The following is a 20,852-nucleotide window of genomic DNA, read 5'->3' as shown; positions in this document are numbered from 1 at the left end:
TGTCCCCAACATGGTTAGATTACGTTGTCGGATTGTGATCAATTTTCAAATCCAAAATTTTACTATATCTTTATGTATGTATATTATATTGAATGAAATATATTTATTTTAGGGATTCCCGATTAAATTTGCAAATTTGAATAATTGGAATCCGATATTTTGCCTGATTGTCGAATTTATAATAAGCAGAATATTTATTATTTTCTGTATCTACCTGCTGAAATCCAAGGTTTGGCAACTTTTGCTCTCCTAGTGTCATATGTTGTTTCACGTCATTTGGCGCGCTTGAAGTTTGTTTTCTTAATTTTTGATATATATAGGTATTCATCTCAATATATTTTGAGTTGATGTGAAACGCTGCAATGGGACATAAGAAGTGCGTTCTTTGTGGAAAAACTCGCGAATTGAGTGAAATATCGTATCACTGATATGTTTTAATTTCCGCGCGCTTCATGTCAAATTTGATAGTTCATATTGGGGACAAAATTTGCTTACTGAAAATGACATTTGCTCCCTGTATCTATGTTTATTACTCTCACGTGTCTCGTGCAATTTCACCGACTTGGTCTACGGTATTTTATCTATTATCAAAGTGGAGTAGAAATGTTCATTCGCCCGATATGTGAATCGATAACTGGCTAATACGCTTCTGGCTCAAACCTTTACCGACCGGTCAATAATGTTAGCTGGAGAATGCAGGCAAATATTCGACTTTGCGACTAATCGAAGGATATAATGCTCTATCGTGCTCAAAGAAACTCAAAAAATCCATTCTTGGCAATTTAACAGAATACGGGCCTTAATAAGAAGATATGCGAGACGGCATTTCAGGCCGGCAGGAATATCTTGAGCGTGTTCTGGTCGGAATGATGGGATTATCGGCCAGTTTTTTTTTTATTTTTAGTTTTTATCAGGAGTTTCGGTAAAGAGAGAAACTGTAGAATGTGCGCGATGACCAATTTCGAAAGAGCTATCTCATGATGTTTCGAAAGTAGGTTAAGACTTCTCATTAGCAAGTCAAGTATCAGCTCAAAGAATTGCCAGTATTTACCGTCAAGACGTTTGAAATTCACGTGAAGAATATTCCGATCGTTTTGAGAGTCAGAAAACAAGTGTGCGTGTTGTAAGTGGTATACACTTATTCTGGGTGTCAAAACACTGAACATTCGGATGAAATTAGTTGTTTGCATTCCAAACAAGAATACAATGAAAAATAAAAAGCTGCAGCATCCTTTTTGGAATGTTATTTTACCTATATAAAAATTATAATTATATGAAAAATTCTGCAAAGTACTAGGTACAACTCCGCCTAATAGAGCAGATTGTTTTCATACTGTCAATATTCGATCTAAAAAGACTGTCAAATATCGACCTATTCATTTGTTGCCCGTGTCAAAATGGAGTATCAATCTTGGCAGAACAACAGAGGCTTGAAAACCCTTTTGGCGTGTAAAAATTTCAACAGCGTTTAACGAACCGTTAGAAAAGAGTACAATTACCCTGAACTAATATCTGTATTTAGCCGTACATTACATAAGAAAGATTTATTATTCCTGAACCTTGGTCGTAAATCATCCGGAAGGCCTTCAGTGTTATACCAGACATATCAAACGATACCCAGGGAGCAAAGAATGATACTATTTGGGTTCGTATTTTTTACGGGGTCCATAGCAGGTAGAGATCTCCATTTATATTATTAGGTATGTGAAAGAAGCAACGGATTCATTTTCTCCACTGCCAGAGATAGATCTAGTAGAGCCCAACCTTTTAGTTAGGTTAATTCCCGAATGAAATATCCATCTACCATTCCACACGAATTCCAAAGATTATATTCCGGTTTTGTACATTAGATTCCACGGTGTTGACGAATTATTCATAAAATGTAAATTAGATTTTTAAGCTAATTTATTCCGTATTTTTCTATCCGAGATAAGACGCCAGTCTCTTCGTGTTATGAACGCCATGGGAAAATAAAGATTTTGGCGCCAAAATTCGATAGTGTTCATGTTGAAATTTGAATCGAAAACGCATACGATTTCAACACGGAAATTTATGATGGTGAATGCGGAAACACTTCTCAACTTTATCATTTATATTCATTCATCTAGTTAGTATTCATGAAGATTTGCAACTTGATGTAATCGATTGGAGAATGCACACTCCAAGTTTTATATTGGTTTAGATTAGGTTTTCAGATAAGGTTGATATTTTGTTTAAACGGCGATAACAAAGAATAAATCTTTCGATCAACAAACATTTCCATTTTCTCATTATAAAAGGTGGAATTGCGTATCCAAAATGGTTTTCTAGATAATTTCGAATAAAAGATATGGCTGCATCGAACACACCCACAAAATATCCGAACAATTCAAAAAGGTTAATCTGTATAAACTCCACGGACTGATTCGACATAATGACCACAGGTTACCCGCCCACATTGGAAGAATATCACAATCTTGTGGGTGGAACAAAGTCGAATTCTATTCGTGGTAATGCTCGTACATTATCTACGTCATTTCAGATATAATTATTTTGGTCTACGGGCTTCGTATTGATAATGGCTCCACTATGAAAACAGTCGTGTTTACATTAGAGGTATACACACGCTCTGATCGCTCCTAGGCGCAAGAGCACCATGAAAAACTCGCCAGGTCGGCTACTACATACCGTGCATATTTCCAAGAAGAGTTAGAACCTCAGAGTGATAAACATAGATAGAGGGAGCATATGTCATTTATAGTAAGCAAATTTTGTCCCCAACATGAACTATCAAATTTGACATGAACCGCGCGGAAATGAAAACATATCAGTGATACGATATTTCACTCAATTCGCGAGTTTCTCCACAAAGAACGCACTTCTTATGTTCCATAGTGAATCAACGTTTTTTATTAATTCAAAATATATTGAAATGGATACCTAAATATATCAGAAATTCAGAAAACAAACTTCAAGCGCGTCAAACGACGTGAAACAACCGATGACACTAGGAGAGCAAAAGTTGTCAAACCTTGGATTTCAGCAGGTAGATACAGAAAATAATAAATATTCTGCTTATTATAAATTCGACAATAAGGGAAAATATCGGATTCCTAATATTCAAATTTGCATATTTAATCGGAAATCACTCAAATAAATATATTCCATTGAATATAATATACATTCATAATGATATAGTAAAATTGTGGATTTGAAAGTATATCACAATCCGACAACGCAATCTAACCATGTTGGGGACATGTAAAAACTGCGTATGCCCCCTCTATCTATGTTTATTACTCTATGGTTAGAACCTTCGAAAGCCATCTTATGATTTCTATGAATGAATTTCGATGACGTTAACTGTCAGAATGTTCAAATTCGAACCAGATGGAGAACAGGACGTAAAGTAGATCACGGAATAACGGAGATCCGAAATCGATAGGTCTGATGGAGACATCACAGTTGATTGACTGCTACAAGACCTACAAATACCAATCATCTCTAAATAGCCCCACAAAACAAATCCCGCCACAGAGCCCAATGCTCACGATCGAATTATGACAGCTACATTTACCTGAGACGGAGATTACGAATAGAAGGGGGACATAGAGCTGGATTAGTCCGAGGCACAGAGGAGAGCGAAATCATGAACAATTACCACAATGGCAGCCTCCTAGGTGGAGATTAAGAAGCAGGAATTGCTCATTTCGTCGTGGAGCGCAGCGGGAGATGCCCCAACATAGAACACTCCACCAACCAAAAAATTACCAACAATAACAGCGCTGTGTTATCAGACACGCATCTCTCACACAAAGAAAAACCATGGGGGCGATCACAAAGCGCAACATGCAAAGTTCCAGAGCTACTTTGGACGCCGCACAATGGGCTACATCCCCGTATTTAAAAGAATTACAGCTCGGAGTTTCGTTCAGTTTTCCGAGAGAATTAAATTGATCCCTGACTTGTTTAATTCTGTGATCGATAAACGACAGCTGAGGGGCCACGAGCATTTTTTATTATACTCTCGTTCTCTCTCTCTCTGTAATGGCTTGTCGCCCTAATGTCACATGTAAATTACTGTGGCAAATAGTGAAAGGTGCATTTACGATACGAATTTTTTTTTTCTTTTGTACATCGATAAACGAACGAAAGGTGGTCGTACTGAGTGATGGATGTAAATTTATCTGGCCATATAAATTTCGGAAAACGGAGCTAATTTTCTGACATATTTTTTATGTTTTGTAACATTTGTTGAATATGACATCTTTCGACAGTGTCATTACTAAGATTACAATCTTAATGAAATTATAAGCAGCGTACTAACTGGAACTTTCTAATAATTTGGATTTTCCTGATGGGGAGAACTAGAGAATAGTATATTCTAAGACAAGTTGCAGAATGCAACAATGCGAGCAGGGTTTTCGAACGCATAAGTGTTGGAATTGCCTTCTGCAATGAGTATTAGACGATATTTTCTCTATTTCAGTTAAGTTTTGTGAAATACTGTCGAAATTCAATGAAAAATTCAGGTTGAACATCCTAGTTACTTTTGTATAGTATCTTGGCAGTTGGTGTGACTGTTACAAAAAATTACAGATCACGGAATTTGAATCGTACGTTTCGAATTTTGAAATAATTTATAATTACGCATTTAATTCGTGAATTAATGTCTGACGAAATTGATTTAACACCAACAGAATTCAGAGAAATTGCCAATAATGTTGCAAATCATTTCACTTCATCCAAATTATATTATATTGACAATTGACGTGTGAAATTTGATAGAATCGGAAGTCGATGTTGACAACCACAAAACAAAAAATATAACTGAAAACAATGCTACAATGAGTTCATTACAGCACTATTATTACATTATTAAAGGACTTTCTTCCTTAAAATAATCTGAGACTTCTATGATTTTTGTTTATATCTCCGATTTAGGAACATTTGTATATGAAATAATGGTGAAGCTTTCAACTATCTTCATCTGGAATGATTTTTCTAGTCAGATAATTTGCCTTTCTGAGGGGAATAATAATTTTTAAAGAGTTACGTGTTTTAACGATGTTGTTCAATCCAGAAGTGAGTTGTTGTTTTGTAGTAGGTCAGAATGGGGGAATAAGTGCAACTAATAATCTATTCACGCAAAGCAGAACGTAAAGTCATCAGTAATAGCCGTCATAAATCAAAACCTTGGGCTGAATCTGTCCCAACCATAAAACTCGAATTTTTCCAACTCGTAAAGGTAATCTCGGATTCACCACCGGAGGCCAATAGAAAATTAGACACAATATCGTGTGTCCCAAAACGATCGTTATTTATAGGGGGGGTTATATAAGAAGAGAGTGTACCACAGGAGGCGTCCGAAAAAAAAATTCCTTGTAGTGGAAAACGCGAAAGCCCATTAAAGGCCTTCGAAATTTTGTGGCATTTTAATAACAGTTTTAATTATTGACCGAGTGGTCTTCTCTTAACAACCACGTGCGGGGTTGTTTTAATGATTTACGATGATCTTCAGAATTGTTACAATGTCGGATGTTCGCTGGCTGCCGTACCATGATACACGGCTATTTTATAGAACACCATAAATTATATTTTTAAGGCCCGTATCTTTATGTGGATTTTTCAATTATTTGTGGAATGTACGATACATTCTTCGAGAGATGAATTATCGTTATTGGTTCGGAAGTATTAAGAATGAACAAGAGATTCTGGATATAAAAACCGCAAATTTGATGCAAAATTTATTATCAACCTTCAGGGTTATCAACCGCCCAAGGATAGGAGAGCACCACAAATTTCGAAATGATTCATTATTTCTAGTCATGTCAAAGACGATTTCATATATTTTTTGAGGTGCTGAATCCGAACCACAGGTTTGTCACCAAAATTTCTTGACAGAACATTGAAAAAAAATGAAAAAAAAAATTATTTTTTAAAGGTTTTGTTACCATGTAACTCGAAAAATATAAATTTTTCGTGAATGACTTCCCTATAAAAAACAAAGTATATAAAATTTCCTACAAATTTTTCCATCAAGTTTTTTGTCCGATAAAACGTTCTGGCACAAACGACAGTTGAAAATTGGCGTATATTTTCTGTCTCTGCAAAGCCCCACTTTTCAAGATTTTTTGCATATACATATAAAAATACCAATTTTCCAATTACAAATTTGAATTTGAGTACTCTATTGTATAAAAACTTTGACGGTATTATTTTCTCAATATAAAATAAGAAATAAACTAAATTTCAAAACAAGATTTTGAAAATGCTGTTTTCTAAACTAATTTTAGCTTTATAGTTTGAACCCATCTGGATTGTATTGAAAGGAATTATTGAGTAGAAAACATTCCATTAATAATAAATCAAAGTTTTAGAGTGAAGGAAGTGGGTTTTTGTATAGACAGATAAAATACAATTTTCAACAATCGTTTGAGCCAAAACGGTTCATCGGACCAAAAACTTGAATGGGAGAAATCTTTAGAGAATTTCATATACTTTGTTTTTCTATGGGAAGGTCATTCACGAAAAATCAATATTTTCCAAGTTATATGCAAAAAACCGCCAAAAAATTTAATTTAACACATTTTTTTGCATTTTTTTCAGATGTTCCGTCACGAAATAAAATCGAAGAAATCAAAATTATCCCAAAACTTTCCAATTAAAACACATATTGACTGGACTACAACTAAAATCGAATAAAAAAATTAATGAAAAGTTAAATAATTTTACTGGGAAAAATAGAGAAAGTCATTATTTCCCATAAATCCAGAAATATTAGTTGGACTAATGCTTCTCTTGCGTTCTCCAACGTAAGTGTCACCGCCCCATCATTCAATCTGTTAACGAACTGACAGCAAGACCTGTGAAACTATCCTAAATCCTTGCCCCATACCGTTCCTACTAATGCTATTAACAGATTCGAAAACATTATTAATCTTTCGCTCTTATCTTCGCCCGGCGTCCAGACGATTCGGTTTTAATAAATGGCCCGTTTGTTGAAACCCCGCTCGGAATATATCACGACAGAATGACAAACTCTGATATTGACAGATCGCAATGGCAGCCCGGTGGTTTATCCGAGAAGAATACAGAGATCCTCTCGGATACGATGATGGAAAAGACGAAAATTAATAGTTACCGCGTCTCGACATGAAAAATATCTTAAGAGTGGAAGAAATAGAAGAGCCATTCGAAGGAGATCGCCAATTTATCTAATAGGAATCGAAACATCTACATACATGTGTTCTGTAGGCGACAACGACATCTTCGAAATGGAATTCTAACGATATCTCCAGGAGCATTGCTGAGTGCTCACTTTTTTTCTTGTGCCTATTCCGGTATGTTTTTTCGTTGTCTCATCAACAAACGGCACTAAGATCGTGGTATATTTTTTGTATTGGAAAAATATCCGGTTTGTTTAGTCTTAGCTTTAGAATAACACTTACAAGATGTGCTCAGCGGGATAAACAAAATAACAATCTACATTCGTGCTCCGGTCCATTTCTTCTAATTTTAGTCTGGCCTTATTTTCTTTCTGAAATAACTGGCCGACAACACGAATATTAGATAATGTGGTGGAAATTCCATCTTAACATTGTTCCTCATTGTGATCAGGCCACCCAATTTTTTTGGTCGCAAGTCATGTGTTATTTAGTTTGTATTGTTTGCTCTGCTATATTTTATCAGTTCATCATAGGGATTCATCAAGCCAAGTAGCTCGACATTTTAACCAACTACTTAACTTGAAAATCAAGCTCGTGAAAAAATACATACTTGAGCTTGACCTGACTTGATTTTAGATATTTATTGCTTGACTTCATATCAAGCTACTTGATATTACTTGAGCTTAATATGTACGCATCGCACGGCATATATTTTTGCAATCTCGTGCGCGCTTAGACTAAATAAGGGCGCCGAGAGATTGAAGCATTCGCCAGTATGACTTCATTAGCAGTTTTCTCACATTTCTATGAAATCTATTGGTAGGTTTTGGTAGTTTCAGATACATCTTTCCAAACTAGGCCAAAATGGCCAAGGATTTTTTATCAACGCCAGCATCTTAGGCTCATGTTGAAAGACAATTCTCTAGAGCTGCTCCAACAGTTACAAAAACCCGCAATAGGTTAGGCGACAAATCTATAAGATGCCTAATGTGTCTTAGATCCTGGATAGAAAATTATGAAATCAAACAAAGCCTGGAGGTTTTTCAATATTCAGAAACTATATTTTTATATTATTTTTTATTTTGTTATGATTTATAGTGATTTAATTTATGTTTCTATTTCAAAAAAGTTGATATTTTCGGTTCGTTTATACAATAAGTTTAATAAAAAAAAGTATTCTTTGCAAGGTTTCTTCCTATTTTATCTTTTTTTTGTTGATGTGACATTACCTAATGAAACTGCTGAAAATCAAGTAGCTTGATATGATTCAAGGACTTGATAAATAAATTCTTGACTTGAAATCAAGTCAAGCACAAGCTAAGTAGCTTGAAAATCAAGCCAAGCCGTGTATTATATTGATGGCGATAAAATAAACTGTAATTTTGATGGACCTGAATGATTGTATAAATAGTTTGGTGGCAGCAGATTTGTGGTCTTAAAGAGTGACGCGGCCTTTGACAGGGGCGTTCCGAGTTGGGGGGTGGTACACGATCCGGGTTTTGTTCAATTGGAGCGTTTTAATTTCGACCGTGCTCTGTCCAGCCGTGAGGGAAGCACCCTTGCACGGATGATGCGATTTTGACTTTATAATTAGTTTTACCCTACCGCAGTTCAGTTGTTTGAACGCACCAGTCGGAATAAATCGGGGGTATGAATCTGAATGTTCGCTTTAACGAATTATAATGGAGGAATAAATAAATAAAGTTAGGCAAATTTACACGTTCAGCCGTTAAGCTGTTAGGGTGGGGGTCGTCGATATGGGGTGCGCAGTTCCGAAGGTATACGCTCTTCAATTTCATTCGGCCTGATGGACGTAACGAAATCACCGTTACACAGTTATTAAATCGAGTTACAAGCGAAATTTTGACCCCTCAACTTCGGGGAGAATGATGTTGCCATGCAGTTGGTTGGCGACGAGGCTTTAATGATCGATCGAAAACTAAAATTCACACCTAGAATTTAATTACGAACGCTTTTGTAAAAGAAGGGGGCATCTTATGCCTTCATTACCTTGGTGACAATTTTTACATGTCCCCAACATGGTTAGATTACGTTGTCAGATTGTGATATTTTTCAAATCCACAATTTTACTATATCATTATGAATGTATATTATATTGAATGAAATATGTTTATTTCAGTGATTCCCGATTAAATTTGCAAATTTGAATATTTGGAATCCGAAATTTTTCCTAATTGGCAAATTTAAAATGAGCAGAATATTTATTATTTTCTGTATCTACCTGCTGAAATCCAAGGTTTGGCAACTTTTGCTCTGTGTTTATTTCAATATATTTTGAGTTAATATGAAACGTTGATTCGTATGGGACATAAGAAGAGCGTTCTTTGTGGAGAAACTCGCAAATTGAGTTGAATATTATATCACTGATATGTTTTCATTTCCGCGCGCTTTATGTCAAATTTGATAGTTCATATTGGGAACAAAATTTGCTTACTGAAAATGAGACATATGCTCCCCCTATCTATGTTCATCACTCTGAGGTACTAAAAAAATAAGTAGAAATCTACTAAATGTTCTCAAGATCAGTACGAAGACTGTATAGGTGTTCCAGAGTTCCCGATTTGTTCACCTCGTCTAAATCAGACGCAGTTTTCTCTATTATTACCCGACGAAACGCTGTTTGTGATATAGCCGCAATGTTATCGCTGTTTGTTCAGCTTATCTCTCCCAGGTTGATAAAACCGAAAACTATATCATCATAAACCATCCTAGGCCCACATATTGTGCCCAAAACAGCGATAAGATTTTATGTGATCGCTTTACCTATGTTTCAGGACTGCCAACTGGTTAGCGTTGTGCGCTATATTTATTTACAACCTTGTTCTGGTAAGGCAAATGTGCATTGGAACTAGTCGTAGAAGCTTCACCTTCTACTACCGCAAGACAACTGAACAAGGGCTGTTTGGAGGTTATCGCACATGTTTTGTATCTACATCAAGTGGATCAATATGCACACAAATATATTTGTCTAATCATTTGGCAAATCCGTTCATTCTGCCATACCTTGTAGAACAAAATCGGTTCCACACAGATTTCATGGTTTTATTTCATTATTATAAAGTGTCCGTAAAGTATGGAACAAATTCATCTTTAGCTAAACAGACCATTTTAAGAAATAATCGTGAAACACGTCGATTTTTTATTTTAATTCACCGTATTTTAAAATAATAATTTAATATACAGGGTGAATTACTTTCGTCACCGTCATGTTTTTTTTAGAACACCCCCATTTTGTCTCAATTTTCCGATTACCTACTTTAGCTGAGCTGATTCCAAAAATGTATCACATGTTGATTCCAATTGGTACAGGGTGGACAAAAATACAATAGTTTTGTGTGTGCTCATAAAGTAACGCGTAACATTCTTTATTAGTTAAATTAACAATATTATAAAAAATACTCATTGTCTAGCGGCAATTGGTTTGAATGTAACACCCTGTAGTTTGTTACATTTTTAGATTAATAAGAATGAGCTGTTTCCAAACATGTTTAGTACTTGTGGTCTAGCAGACAGAATATGAAAGAAATTATTTCTTATCAATTTAAAAAAAACATAGTCGTCTAGTTTTTTGTAAAATGTCATTATTTATTTAGTAATTTATTGGTGTTCAATGACAGTTTAGTACTACAATATTTCTGGTATTCGTGAATGTTTCAATTATTGCTTAGATATCATTTGAAGTAGAAATGGAGTTTTTGTTCACCCTGTACCAATTGGACTCAACACATACATACATACATTTTTGGAATCAGCTCAGCTAGAGTAATCGGAAAATTGAGACAATATGGGGGCGTTCCATTCAAAAAAATAACGGTGATGTCATTACTCGAAATTCACCCTGTAGGTATATTAGATTATTATTTTAAAATACGATAAATTAAAATAAAAAATCGACGTGTTTCAGGATTATTTCTTAAAATGGTCTGTTTAGCTAAAAATGAATTTGTTCCATACTTTACAGACACAGTGTATAATAGTTAAATACAAAATATGAAAGCTGAATTATACAAGCTCAAAATTCAAAACTCACCACTTCTTGATTCGTTTCTGAATTTTTTACTCGTGGAAAAATATTCTTGTGCATCAATCTGGACTATTTTTCCACGAGTTAAAAATTCAGACACGAGCCACGAGTAGTGAGTTTCCTAATTTTTACTTAAAATTTTGCATGTAGGTGTAAAATACCATTTCAAGATTCATACAAAGTTTCATATTGAATGGCGACACGAGAACCATAGAAAATTCAAGTGTTCAAACTCAGTGCTTTTCCAGAATTTTCCATTAATATTATTGATCGCACTGTGGATTAAAAATTACTTTGAGCGTCTGCTTATAATATACTATTCTCGATATTATTTTTTTCGCTTTGTGACTAAGACACGTCTCGAATTCCACGAGGGCGTTTATCCACAGGTCTTCGAAACCTTATTTCTGAAACTGCCTCGCCTTTCTTTCCCCAGGTTTAACGCTGTTCAGGCACGGTGCGCGTTAATGGGTTCCGGCTAATAGGTGGCGAAATTTATTTCGTTTACTCTCTTGAGAAAGCACATACTTAAAGGCTCGTTTATGCATCGAGACGAGCAAGAGTTTTCGAAGTCTTCATCTAGCGAATTTAAGCCGCTGGTTTTACGGGCATTCAGGATGGTGAACTTCTGATGGTTGTTTCGGTAGTCCGGCTATTTTACGACAACAAATTTGCATTTCGAGCAATGTGGAACGTGATTATCTCGCTCGTCATGGAATGTTCGAAAAAATTCTATCTTTTTAATCGGGATCAAAAATTGTTTACATAAATTGGTTCAAGTTTGATTCTTACTCCCAAAATGTTTGTCAACTGATTATCCTAAACTCTCATTCCTTAATCGCTTATTCAAATGTCCTAATATATTTTTTTTTGTGAGATAATCTTATGACCGTGAGTTTTTACCAACTTTCTCCACACACATTCGACTTTGAAAGTGTCTCGCAATGTTTTTAACATATTCATGCTAATAAATAGCTAACGTAAAATGTCTTGAAGGGTGGAAGTCAACTTGATTTTACCTCAGAATAATAAACATAGAGAGAAGGAGCATATCAGTACCAAAGGAATATTTTTGGAAGTCGAAACCTCAATTTCACGCATTTTCGGATATACTTTCGAACAACAAACTTGTTTCTTGATTTGATGAATGTTGTCGGTTATGTTAAACCTCGTCAATATTTTCTGAAATCATTATTAGCCGCGAAAATTTCAAAACATATATGTACTTACTTGTTTGGAAAAAACTGCTATGTCCTCGTTGAAGGATTCTGAGGAACATACATCCCCACCTGCTACACCAGGTTCCCGAGGTGTACAAGTAGCCAACTCACATTTTTCGAAAATTAATGCGAGAAGGGGGAACAGAGGGTGCCTGCAAAAAAATAAAAATGTTCAATTATTAATTCATTCATAAGTTACGAGAATTTCAAATCAAACAAATACATAGCAGAATTGTCTGGGAAGTTCCGAAAATCGAATGAAAAAATTCCATTCGTCGATGTCTCAGGCCTAGAGTTTTTTCCAAAAGCATCAGATCTACCTTTATGAATCTTTTCACTATAATTTTTGTTACATCTTGTTGAAATTTTGTCATTGTAAATTAAACTTCAATTGTATTCTGATGTCTGCGTTTGCAGAATCAGAAAATATTTATTTTATTTGCTGAATTTCAGGCGTTTTGTAACGGCTTTGTAAGGGTTTTACGAAGAAGCTACCTTTTCCCGTGAAAATAGAAATTTTTCGAGAATCAGTTACTTCATTAAGTCAAAATTCTCGGAAAACATCATCGCAATTCATTAATCCTGACAGGCAACACGAATTTATGATTTACAATCCAATGTTTTGACAAGAATGTAGGTCTGCAAAAACGTAAAAACCTGAATAGACCAAAACTCAGGAAAGTCCAAGAAGCCCCAGGGATGGACATTCTGAAGCACCTCACGCAAAACAATGCAAGTCCAAGTGAAAGGGCTGTAAAATTCTCATTGAGAATCGACCCCATGCAGCATGGTACATTTAAAAGTTAACTATTATCTCCATAAAATCTGCAAAGAAATGACGTTCGACAATCGACAGACGTACCCCGGCTACCTGCCTGCAAATTTGACCCCCCGCTGTTCTGGTCACTTCTCAGAAGGCTCTTTCATGACAATTTTCTCCAAACTGCATTGTCAGTTTGATGATTTATCCCTGCTGGTCATGGGATGAGTCTTTCACGTCCGAAATGGACCACCACATTCATTGCGAATGCTCCTTTGTGGTTTTGGGATTTGACGGTATAACAATATCGTAATTGACCTTTTTTCCGATGTTCTCAACGTTGAGAATCCCATAAGTGCTTTCTTAATTCTTGTTCTACAACAATTATCGAACACTTGGGTCTTGTCAAAATATCGCTGCTGCGATTTTGGACCAAGAATAAAATAAAATCGGATTATTTCATTTTTTTACACCATCAATGATAATTTCAACCACAAAAAAATTCATTCATAGAGAGATGAGGCTTTCAAATGCGTTCACGGAATATCGAGAGGAGCATAAAGGTCGAAAACTTTTTTATTCCTGTTGATAAAAGACTTCGATAAAAGTTGAAAAAAAATACGGTGTCATGACGAAACTACGTGGAAGTTTAGTCCATCAAAACAGGACCACCGAAGCCTGAATCTCGGCTATATGATTGAACTTCATAACAACAATCAGCACATACATTAATTAGCATGTGTTGTGGACGGAGAATCTTGATGATATCAATACAGCGACAATTGCCTGTTTCCAAACATTTTCAACTAGTGAATAGAAGACAAGAGGAAGAGCGCAATCATGGAACAATTAAGTGTGGCATAGAGTCCAAGATACAGTCATAGATAACGCGAATCATTGACCTTTGTTAATTGAGAGATATCCGACACAAGCAAATAATCGCAATGTTTTATTATTTTATGAATGCGTTTGTTGAACGATTTGTTGGGACACCGTTCGTACAAGGGACTGTTCATCTAGGGATCTGACTCATTAACGGACCCAGGGTTGGACTGGAGATATTTATTTGAAATCTGTCATGTTTGTATCATTCATTAACTGACTCCGGAAAATTAACATGTTGCAAGAGAACATAGAGTAATGAACATAGATAGAGGGATTATGAGCAATTTTTCCATGTCCCCAACATGGTTAGATTACGTTGCCGGATTGTGATATATTTTCAAATCCAAAATTTTACTATATCGTTATGAATGTATATTATATTCAATGAAATATATTTATTTGAGTGATTCCCGATTAAATATGCAAATTTGAAAATTTGGAATCCGATATTTTTGCTAATTGTCGATTTTATAATGAGCAGGATATTTATTATTTTCTGTATCTACCTCCTAAAATCCGAGGTTTGGCAACTTTTGCTCTCCTAATGTCATCGGTTGTTTCACGTCGTTTGGCGCGCTTGAAGTTTGTTTTCTGAATTTCTGATATATTTAGGTATTTATATCAATATATTTTGATTCACTATGGGACATAAGAAGTGCGTTCTTTGTGGAGAAACTCGCGAATTGAGTGAAATATCGTATCACTGATATGTTTTCATTTCCTCGCGCTTCATATCAAATTTGATAGTTGATGTTGGGGACAAAATTTGCTTACTGAAAATGACATAATATGCTCCCGTTATCTATGTTTATTACCCTGAGCAACAGAATAAATGAATTCAATATCAATCAAAACAAGACAAAAGTTGAGTCGTCATGGAATTTAGAATATGCTGGATTTTCTGATGATTTTTTTCTCGAGACACTACATCAGGTTTTTCATCGGATTTGATGTTCAATATCATATTCCCTAAAGGCCTACTTCCTAAACCAATGAGTATTACAGTAATATTACCACAGAAAACTTCTTTTGGATTTCATACTCTTATTTTAGGGAAAATACTTATTTGGAAAGATTATTTCAAGACGTTAGCCGTAGACGACAAAAATACATTTCGCGTTCTCCTGCAACATTTCACAGAGATTTTCCACCCCCCCTGGATCTCGAGATGGAAGAGCGAACCCATCGACTGAAAAGTTTTTCCACATGAATCAAGAATTTTCTCAGACATAAAGCCGTCGACTAAAACCTTATACAACATTGCCAATTTCATACTTCACGGGTCCCTAATAATTCCTTAGTGCATTCCAGAACCGAGGCTTAGCGTGGGGGAAGCCATGGCAGGGATAATGTTATCGGAGAATCTCTTCAAGAGGCATTCTCCACGAATTGAATCCGATGTTTCCTGTTCCGAAATTCCTCCAAAGATCAACATTCAACAGGCCAGAAGGGGCTTAAACAGTCAAATCGAGGCAATTTCGACCGATCTGACAACAGGGTCTACACATTGGACACAATTTTAGCGGTAGAATCGATAATCTAATTACAGAATACCAAATGAGCAAGTGAAAATAACGAAAATGAAATTATTTCGAACGTTTTTGTTGAAAACTATTTATTTTTCTTTAGTCGAAAGCATTGACAATTGTAAACCATAAAATATTTATGCTTTCAATCATTCGTTTCTCTTTAATGATGAATATTAAACAAAAAATCATGAAGCTTCTATCTAAAGAATTCATATTTGTATCACCCGATAGTCTTCAACTAATATTTCCAAATGTTCAATTTTTGAATTCAATAAAAGCAAGAAAAAAACAGAAAGCTGCACAAAATCGCATGTCCAACGATCAATTGGCAAGGGGAACAATGCGTTCGAAATATTTGATGATACTCATTATTTCCTTCCTTCTTTCAACACCAAAACCACAATTCTACAAGAGACTAACGATTTCGTAGATCACAATTAGGCAAACCAACCACTTTCAATTATCGAGTGAATGTGGTTTTGTGGTTTCGCAGATAAATGGCTTTCTTCAAATATCTTGGTGGTTTTACACCTATTAGACGACGACAGGAAGTGTATACCACATGGTATAAACCAATTTCATTATTATATTAATTGGAATGACATATTGGCAAGTTCCAAACGATCCCTGAAGACATGCGTTCCATTATAGTTTATCCATTTGCGAGTGTAAAGGTCGGAGGTACATCTACATCGTCGACACTACATAACAAATATTTACATAAAATATTAGGTCAGTTATCACCTTGTTTGCCGACATATGTCCAACGCATTCATAAAACTGTTTTACGCAGATAAACTATCTATCGCATAGAAGAGTCCATTCATGCCTGTTTGATAAGAGGCAAAGAAAGGGATAAGTTATTGATGAGCTGGATGCCGTTTATCTCATTAAACGATTAATTCTGATCGGCATGAAGTATATACGTTGAAAACACTAAACTATTTCAATAAAACAAAAAAACGGCAAGGAATACCTCTACGCGGTGATTCAAATAAACTCTTCGGAAAATGTAAACTATCCGATTCAAAATAGTTCACTTCGCACGTGTAATACGCGTAAGTGTTGCCAACTTTTGTTACAAAAACATTTGCTTTATCTAAACAAATACTGAATCAAATCGGCTAGCAAGCAAAGCACTTAAAATTCACTGAAAGGCTTCGAGATAACCTTGCCAAAATCTAAATTCTCAAGTTATTTCAATTCGTGAACGTCGAAGAACGAATACTGAAAGAAAATCATTGACTTGTCAACAAATAACTTAACAAAGAACGTCTCAAGCATTTCGTCAATGATTTTAGCTAGTAATTGAACAACTTTTTCAATAGCGAGGAAATTGATGAAATAGGTATTCGAAATATTGCTCCTTCACTATCCATCTGGAACGCAGTAATACTATTCTTCCTGTATGATGAAGAGAAAAAAATAAGACGGAGATCTTCGACTGAGGTCAGGATAGCTCCGTTGAAGCTTGCCGTGTGTTACGTTGTGACTTTCAATGATCACGATTGAGGTAGATACAGAACTGGCTTCCTTCGCTGGCATTAATATAGCAGAATTGATGTATTTCTCACGCTTTGGAATGTTGGCCGATATGACGAATATGGTGACACATCATAACTTCTTCAGGCCAGCGATTTAGCATTGAAAGCCCAAGATGACCAAAGAACTAATCAGACCTATATATGGCCGCCTCGAAAGATATTTCACAATTTTCCAATATAGTTGAGAGGGAATAAAAATCAGGCAGACAACTATATCAATATAAGATATTTATTGTCCATTATTCGTTCTCTCAAACTGGTTTGGCGTTCGTCATTTCGACATTTTTTTAAATGTTTTTTGGCTTTCTTGTATGTTCTGTTGATGAAAGGTATTATCGATGCATCCTGACAATCTCTGATGTTCATGTGATATCTTTTTCTTCAATTTATGTACCCATTCTAGGGTTATTCAGAAATGAAAACACCAGATCAATACTGAGGTCAATTTTGTAAACCAGGGAAGATGACGTCGTGAAAAATAAAACTAGACGTTTAAAGATGGAATTAACACCTCCAAAGGATGACAAGACAACGGAGTAACAGTAAGATGATCCCCATCGCTGACAACGTCAAACCCTCTAAAAGCGTCGAGTCATCCTAGCTAACCCACAACTTCAAAAAAATCTATCGGAACTTACCCATAGATCGCGTCCTTGTCTCTCTTTCCAACGTCGGGTACTGCACCGCCCATGACATGGTTCGCAGCGGGATTGACATGGTTCGCATGATACGGGTGCATCGCATGGTTCAAATGAGGAGAATGGTGAAGACCCTGTAATCCAGGCCTGTGGGCGACGTGGGGTTCGTACAGCGCTCCTGCCGTAGCTCCGTCCATGTATCCTGGATGGATCCCATCGTCGTACTGAAAAAGAAGAAAAAAATCGGTTATTTTCTATGGTCGGAAATATCTGACAGCTGTCAATGAGATGATGACATTTGACTGTCAGGAAGACATAGAATGGAGTTCTATGTTCAATTATTGATGTCTTAACTTTCTTAAATCGCCTTGAAAGCGGTATGGTGACCCATAACTCGCAATACGGCAACTTTTCTCTTCATTATTATAATCTACCGCGCGCATATGTTATGCCTAGGCTGAACGCGAAGCAATTCGTTCGAGGAAGCCGTGCAAAAATGTGAAGCTCATGGCGAGATTCTGCGAAAAAAGTGGACAGTCTCATATAAAACTTTCATATAAAGTTCACGGAGTGACAATTATAATCCCCCAGGGACAAGATAATAAATTGAGGCGATTTTAATATTTTTCTTCTTCTGTTGGCACATCTGATACGGTCCCGTAGATGTGCGTGGGCCCAAACCGGTGTGCATGCGCTGCATTTCTACCGTGCCATATGCAATTTCGAGGATTAAAGATGGCCACCGACTGTAATCTCACTATAATTCTGAAATATTGGAGTGGAAAAGCGGGGTATTTAACGAATATCCTTTACGAACATTCCAGTAAGTATATATTTGGAAAAGAAATTCGGATAACAATTTTGAAAGAAAAAAGGCTACAAACTTTTTTTTCTATATCGCAGGATATTAATTAGGACCTAACAAAATAGTCTCACAAAGCTCAAACTTGAAGTTATTAGTTCCGAATGAAGAAATTATAAAATTCATTGCAAACACATATTTCTCTATGGTTTATTATTTTCGATCTCATAGAATATCTCAAATAATCAGAATGAAATAATTTTGGATTTCGGTGATTTTTAACCTAGATTTTCCCCGTCGAAGCTGAAAATTCTAGTCCCATGCCAAAGGCCTCTAATGAAGAAAGTGAAATTACATTAATAAATAGGTATAAATTGTTATTTTGGAAATTTAGCTATTGTCGAGGTTATTGTTATTTGAGTTTAAATTATGTTTGAATCTTTTTTCAGAATAGTGTTGAACTTAACTATTTCCCCATTCATTTTCAAGTTTTAGAACTTAGGATGATATTGTTCATTGCTTATTTGTCCGGTATTTGAAATTTTCAATATTTTATTTTAACCCCTAATTGAAATGAACAAAAGTTATTATTTTTTCAAGTTTATACGGTAAGCGAAACAAATAGAGAAGAATTGAAAAATAAAGAGATGGATCAAATTATTCATTGAATTTTCATTTCAATTAAGGAGAATGACATCTATTATTTTAATCTTTTTATATTATGGTAACTTATGAAATCTGAATAAGATGAGGTAATAATCTTCCTCGCCATCATAACCTACGTTATTCTAATCGATGTTATAAAAATTTCAATGAAGCTGCACATAGATGTTATCGCAATATTATATAGGTAATAAATTATAAGTATACTGTATCTACTCTCGCTCATGAACATATTGAGTTCCCTATATAAAGAGAAATTCTAGCCGTACTGATATCCACTTCAAACAAAATGTTAATTTTGAAGAACTATTTTTTTAGATGTCGATCTGAATGAAGAAACTCAATGAAACTCAATAAAAAACATAAAAACGTTCGTTTTAAAGCTACTATTAAATTTTTATACGTTACAACGTCGATGGTAGTTAATGAAGTTCTTAGGAAAGAACAGGAACAATAACAAATTTTTATATTTTTTTTATAACCTACTTATACGTATTCCGATAAGCAGAGAATAGAACGAAATCATAATGAATCGCGGAACTATTAATTCTAACCTGATAAATGCCCAATAAAATATAAAATACGTTCGGTTTTGAAATCTAAACCGAGATTAGAGAAAACGTTTTTTTTTTTCGACTCCGTCTTGGGTAACACGATACTTTTAATCAAGGATTTCGGTTTTAAACTCAGACTTATGGCGTTTCAGCCTCCTGCTGGGGTGAATATTATTTTCAGGGGTTTCGACATTCCTCTCTCTATTCATGGGATGGTAGTTTTGCTTGTGGGTTGTGTAGCATCTGCTGATTGAAAATGTTCCCCACATCATCTGCTACCCGCCGAAATTTTTAGGGGACTGGGTGTGAAAACTAGAAGGTGGCCGTGTCTGGATGTTCATAAGTCAAGACTGAACACATTTTAACTCAGTTTTCGATTCTTAAATTATAACGAAAATATATCATTCACACACAAGAAATAAGAATGATTTTTTTCAAACGTTGAATAATTTGTCAATAATTATGTGGAAAATAAAAACTGAAATTGATCGAAGGTTAAGATATACCTGAGGAAGATTGGAATTTGAATTTAGTTAATTAAGAAAATATAAATAATAAAGAATAAAATAGAACTTCATAAAAGAACAGTATCTCCCATGGAATTGTTAAAATTTCAGACTGCTCCGAATTGGAACAAATATTTAGGGGTATAAATCACCTTGGAGGGTGGTATTGACTTTTTTGAAGGCCAATCAGACAAAAGCTATTAATCACTGCACCCCAACAAAAAAGACCAACTACGTTTTATCTGAACGAAGTCCATTTTATGTTCGATACAGAGGAGAATTTGAATAGAAAACAAATAAAATGAAATTACATGTTTTTGGTAGTCGACGGAGTTTGCTACTACGAAAACAAGTACAAACCGGTCCTTAGTTGAATTAAATATATTAGAAACGATTACTGAGGAAAAAAAGGCTGAAGACAGACTATCTTTCTGTGGTACATTATCAGATAACTATACCCAAGGAATAAGAGTATTATCATTGTATGAAGGTATACAGATGAAAAATATATAAAGATTTCTATATACAATGATCTTATCTACAGATTGGATTCAATTC

General features: G+C 35.2%; 1 protein-coding gene across 7 annotated transcripts in view; it reads right to left on the bottom strand.

Moving 5' to 3' along the window:
• Positions 1–20,852, bottom strand: part of LOC123671710 (homeobox protein homothorax) — a 232,707-nt gene that overhangs the window by 175,222 nt on the left and 36,633 nt on the right. For all 7 annotated transcript variants that reach the window (XM_045605697.1, XM_045605692.1, XM_045605691.1 and 4 more), the window contains 2 exons: positions 17,770–17,993; positions 12,424–12,565 (listed from right to left, as the gene is read on the bottom strand). In XM_045605697.1, the coding sequence (XP_045461653.1) occupies positions 12,424–12,565; positions 17,770–17,993 (366 nt within the window). The remainder of the gene's footprint in view (positions 1–12,423; positions 12,566–17,769; positions 17,994–20,852) is intronic.

This window comes from Harmonia axyridis, chromosome 1 (assembly GCF_914767665.1).
Source record: "Harmonia axyridis chromosome 1, icHarAxyr1.1, whole genome shotgun sequence".
Taxonomy (NCBI): Eukaryota; Metazoa; Arthropoda; class Insecta; order Coleoptera; family Coccinellidae; genus Harmonia; species Harmonia axyridis.
Note: the sequence above shows the minus strand (reverse complement) of the source record. Positions and strands in the feature narration are given on the sequence as shown.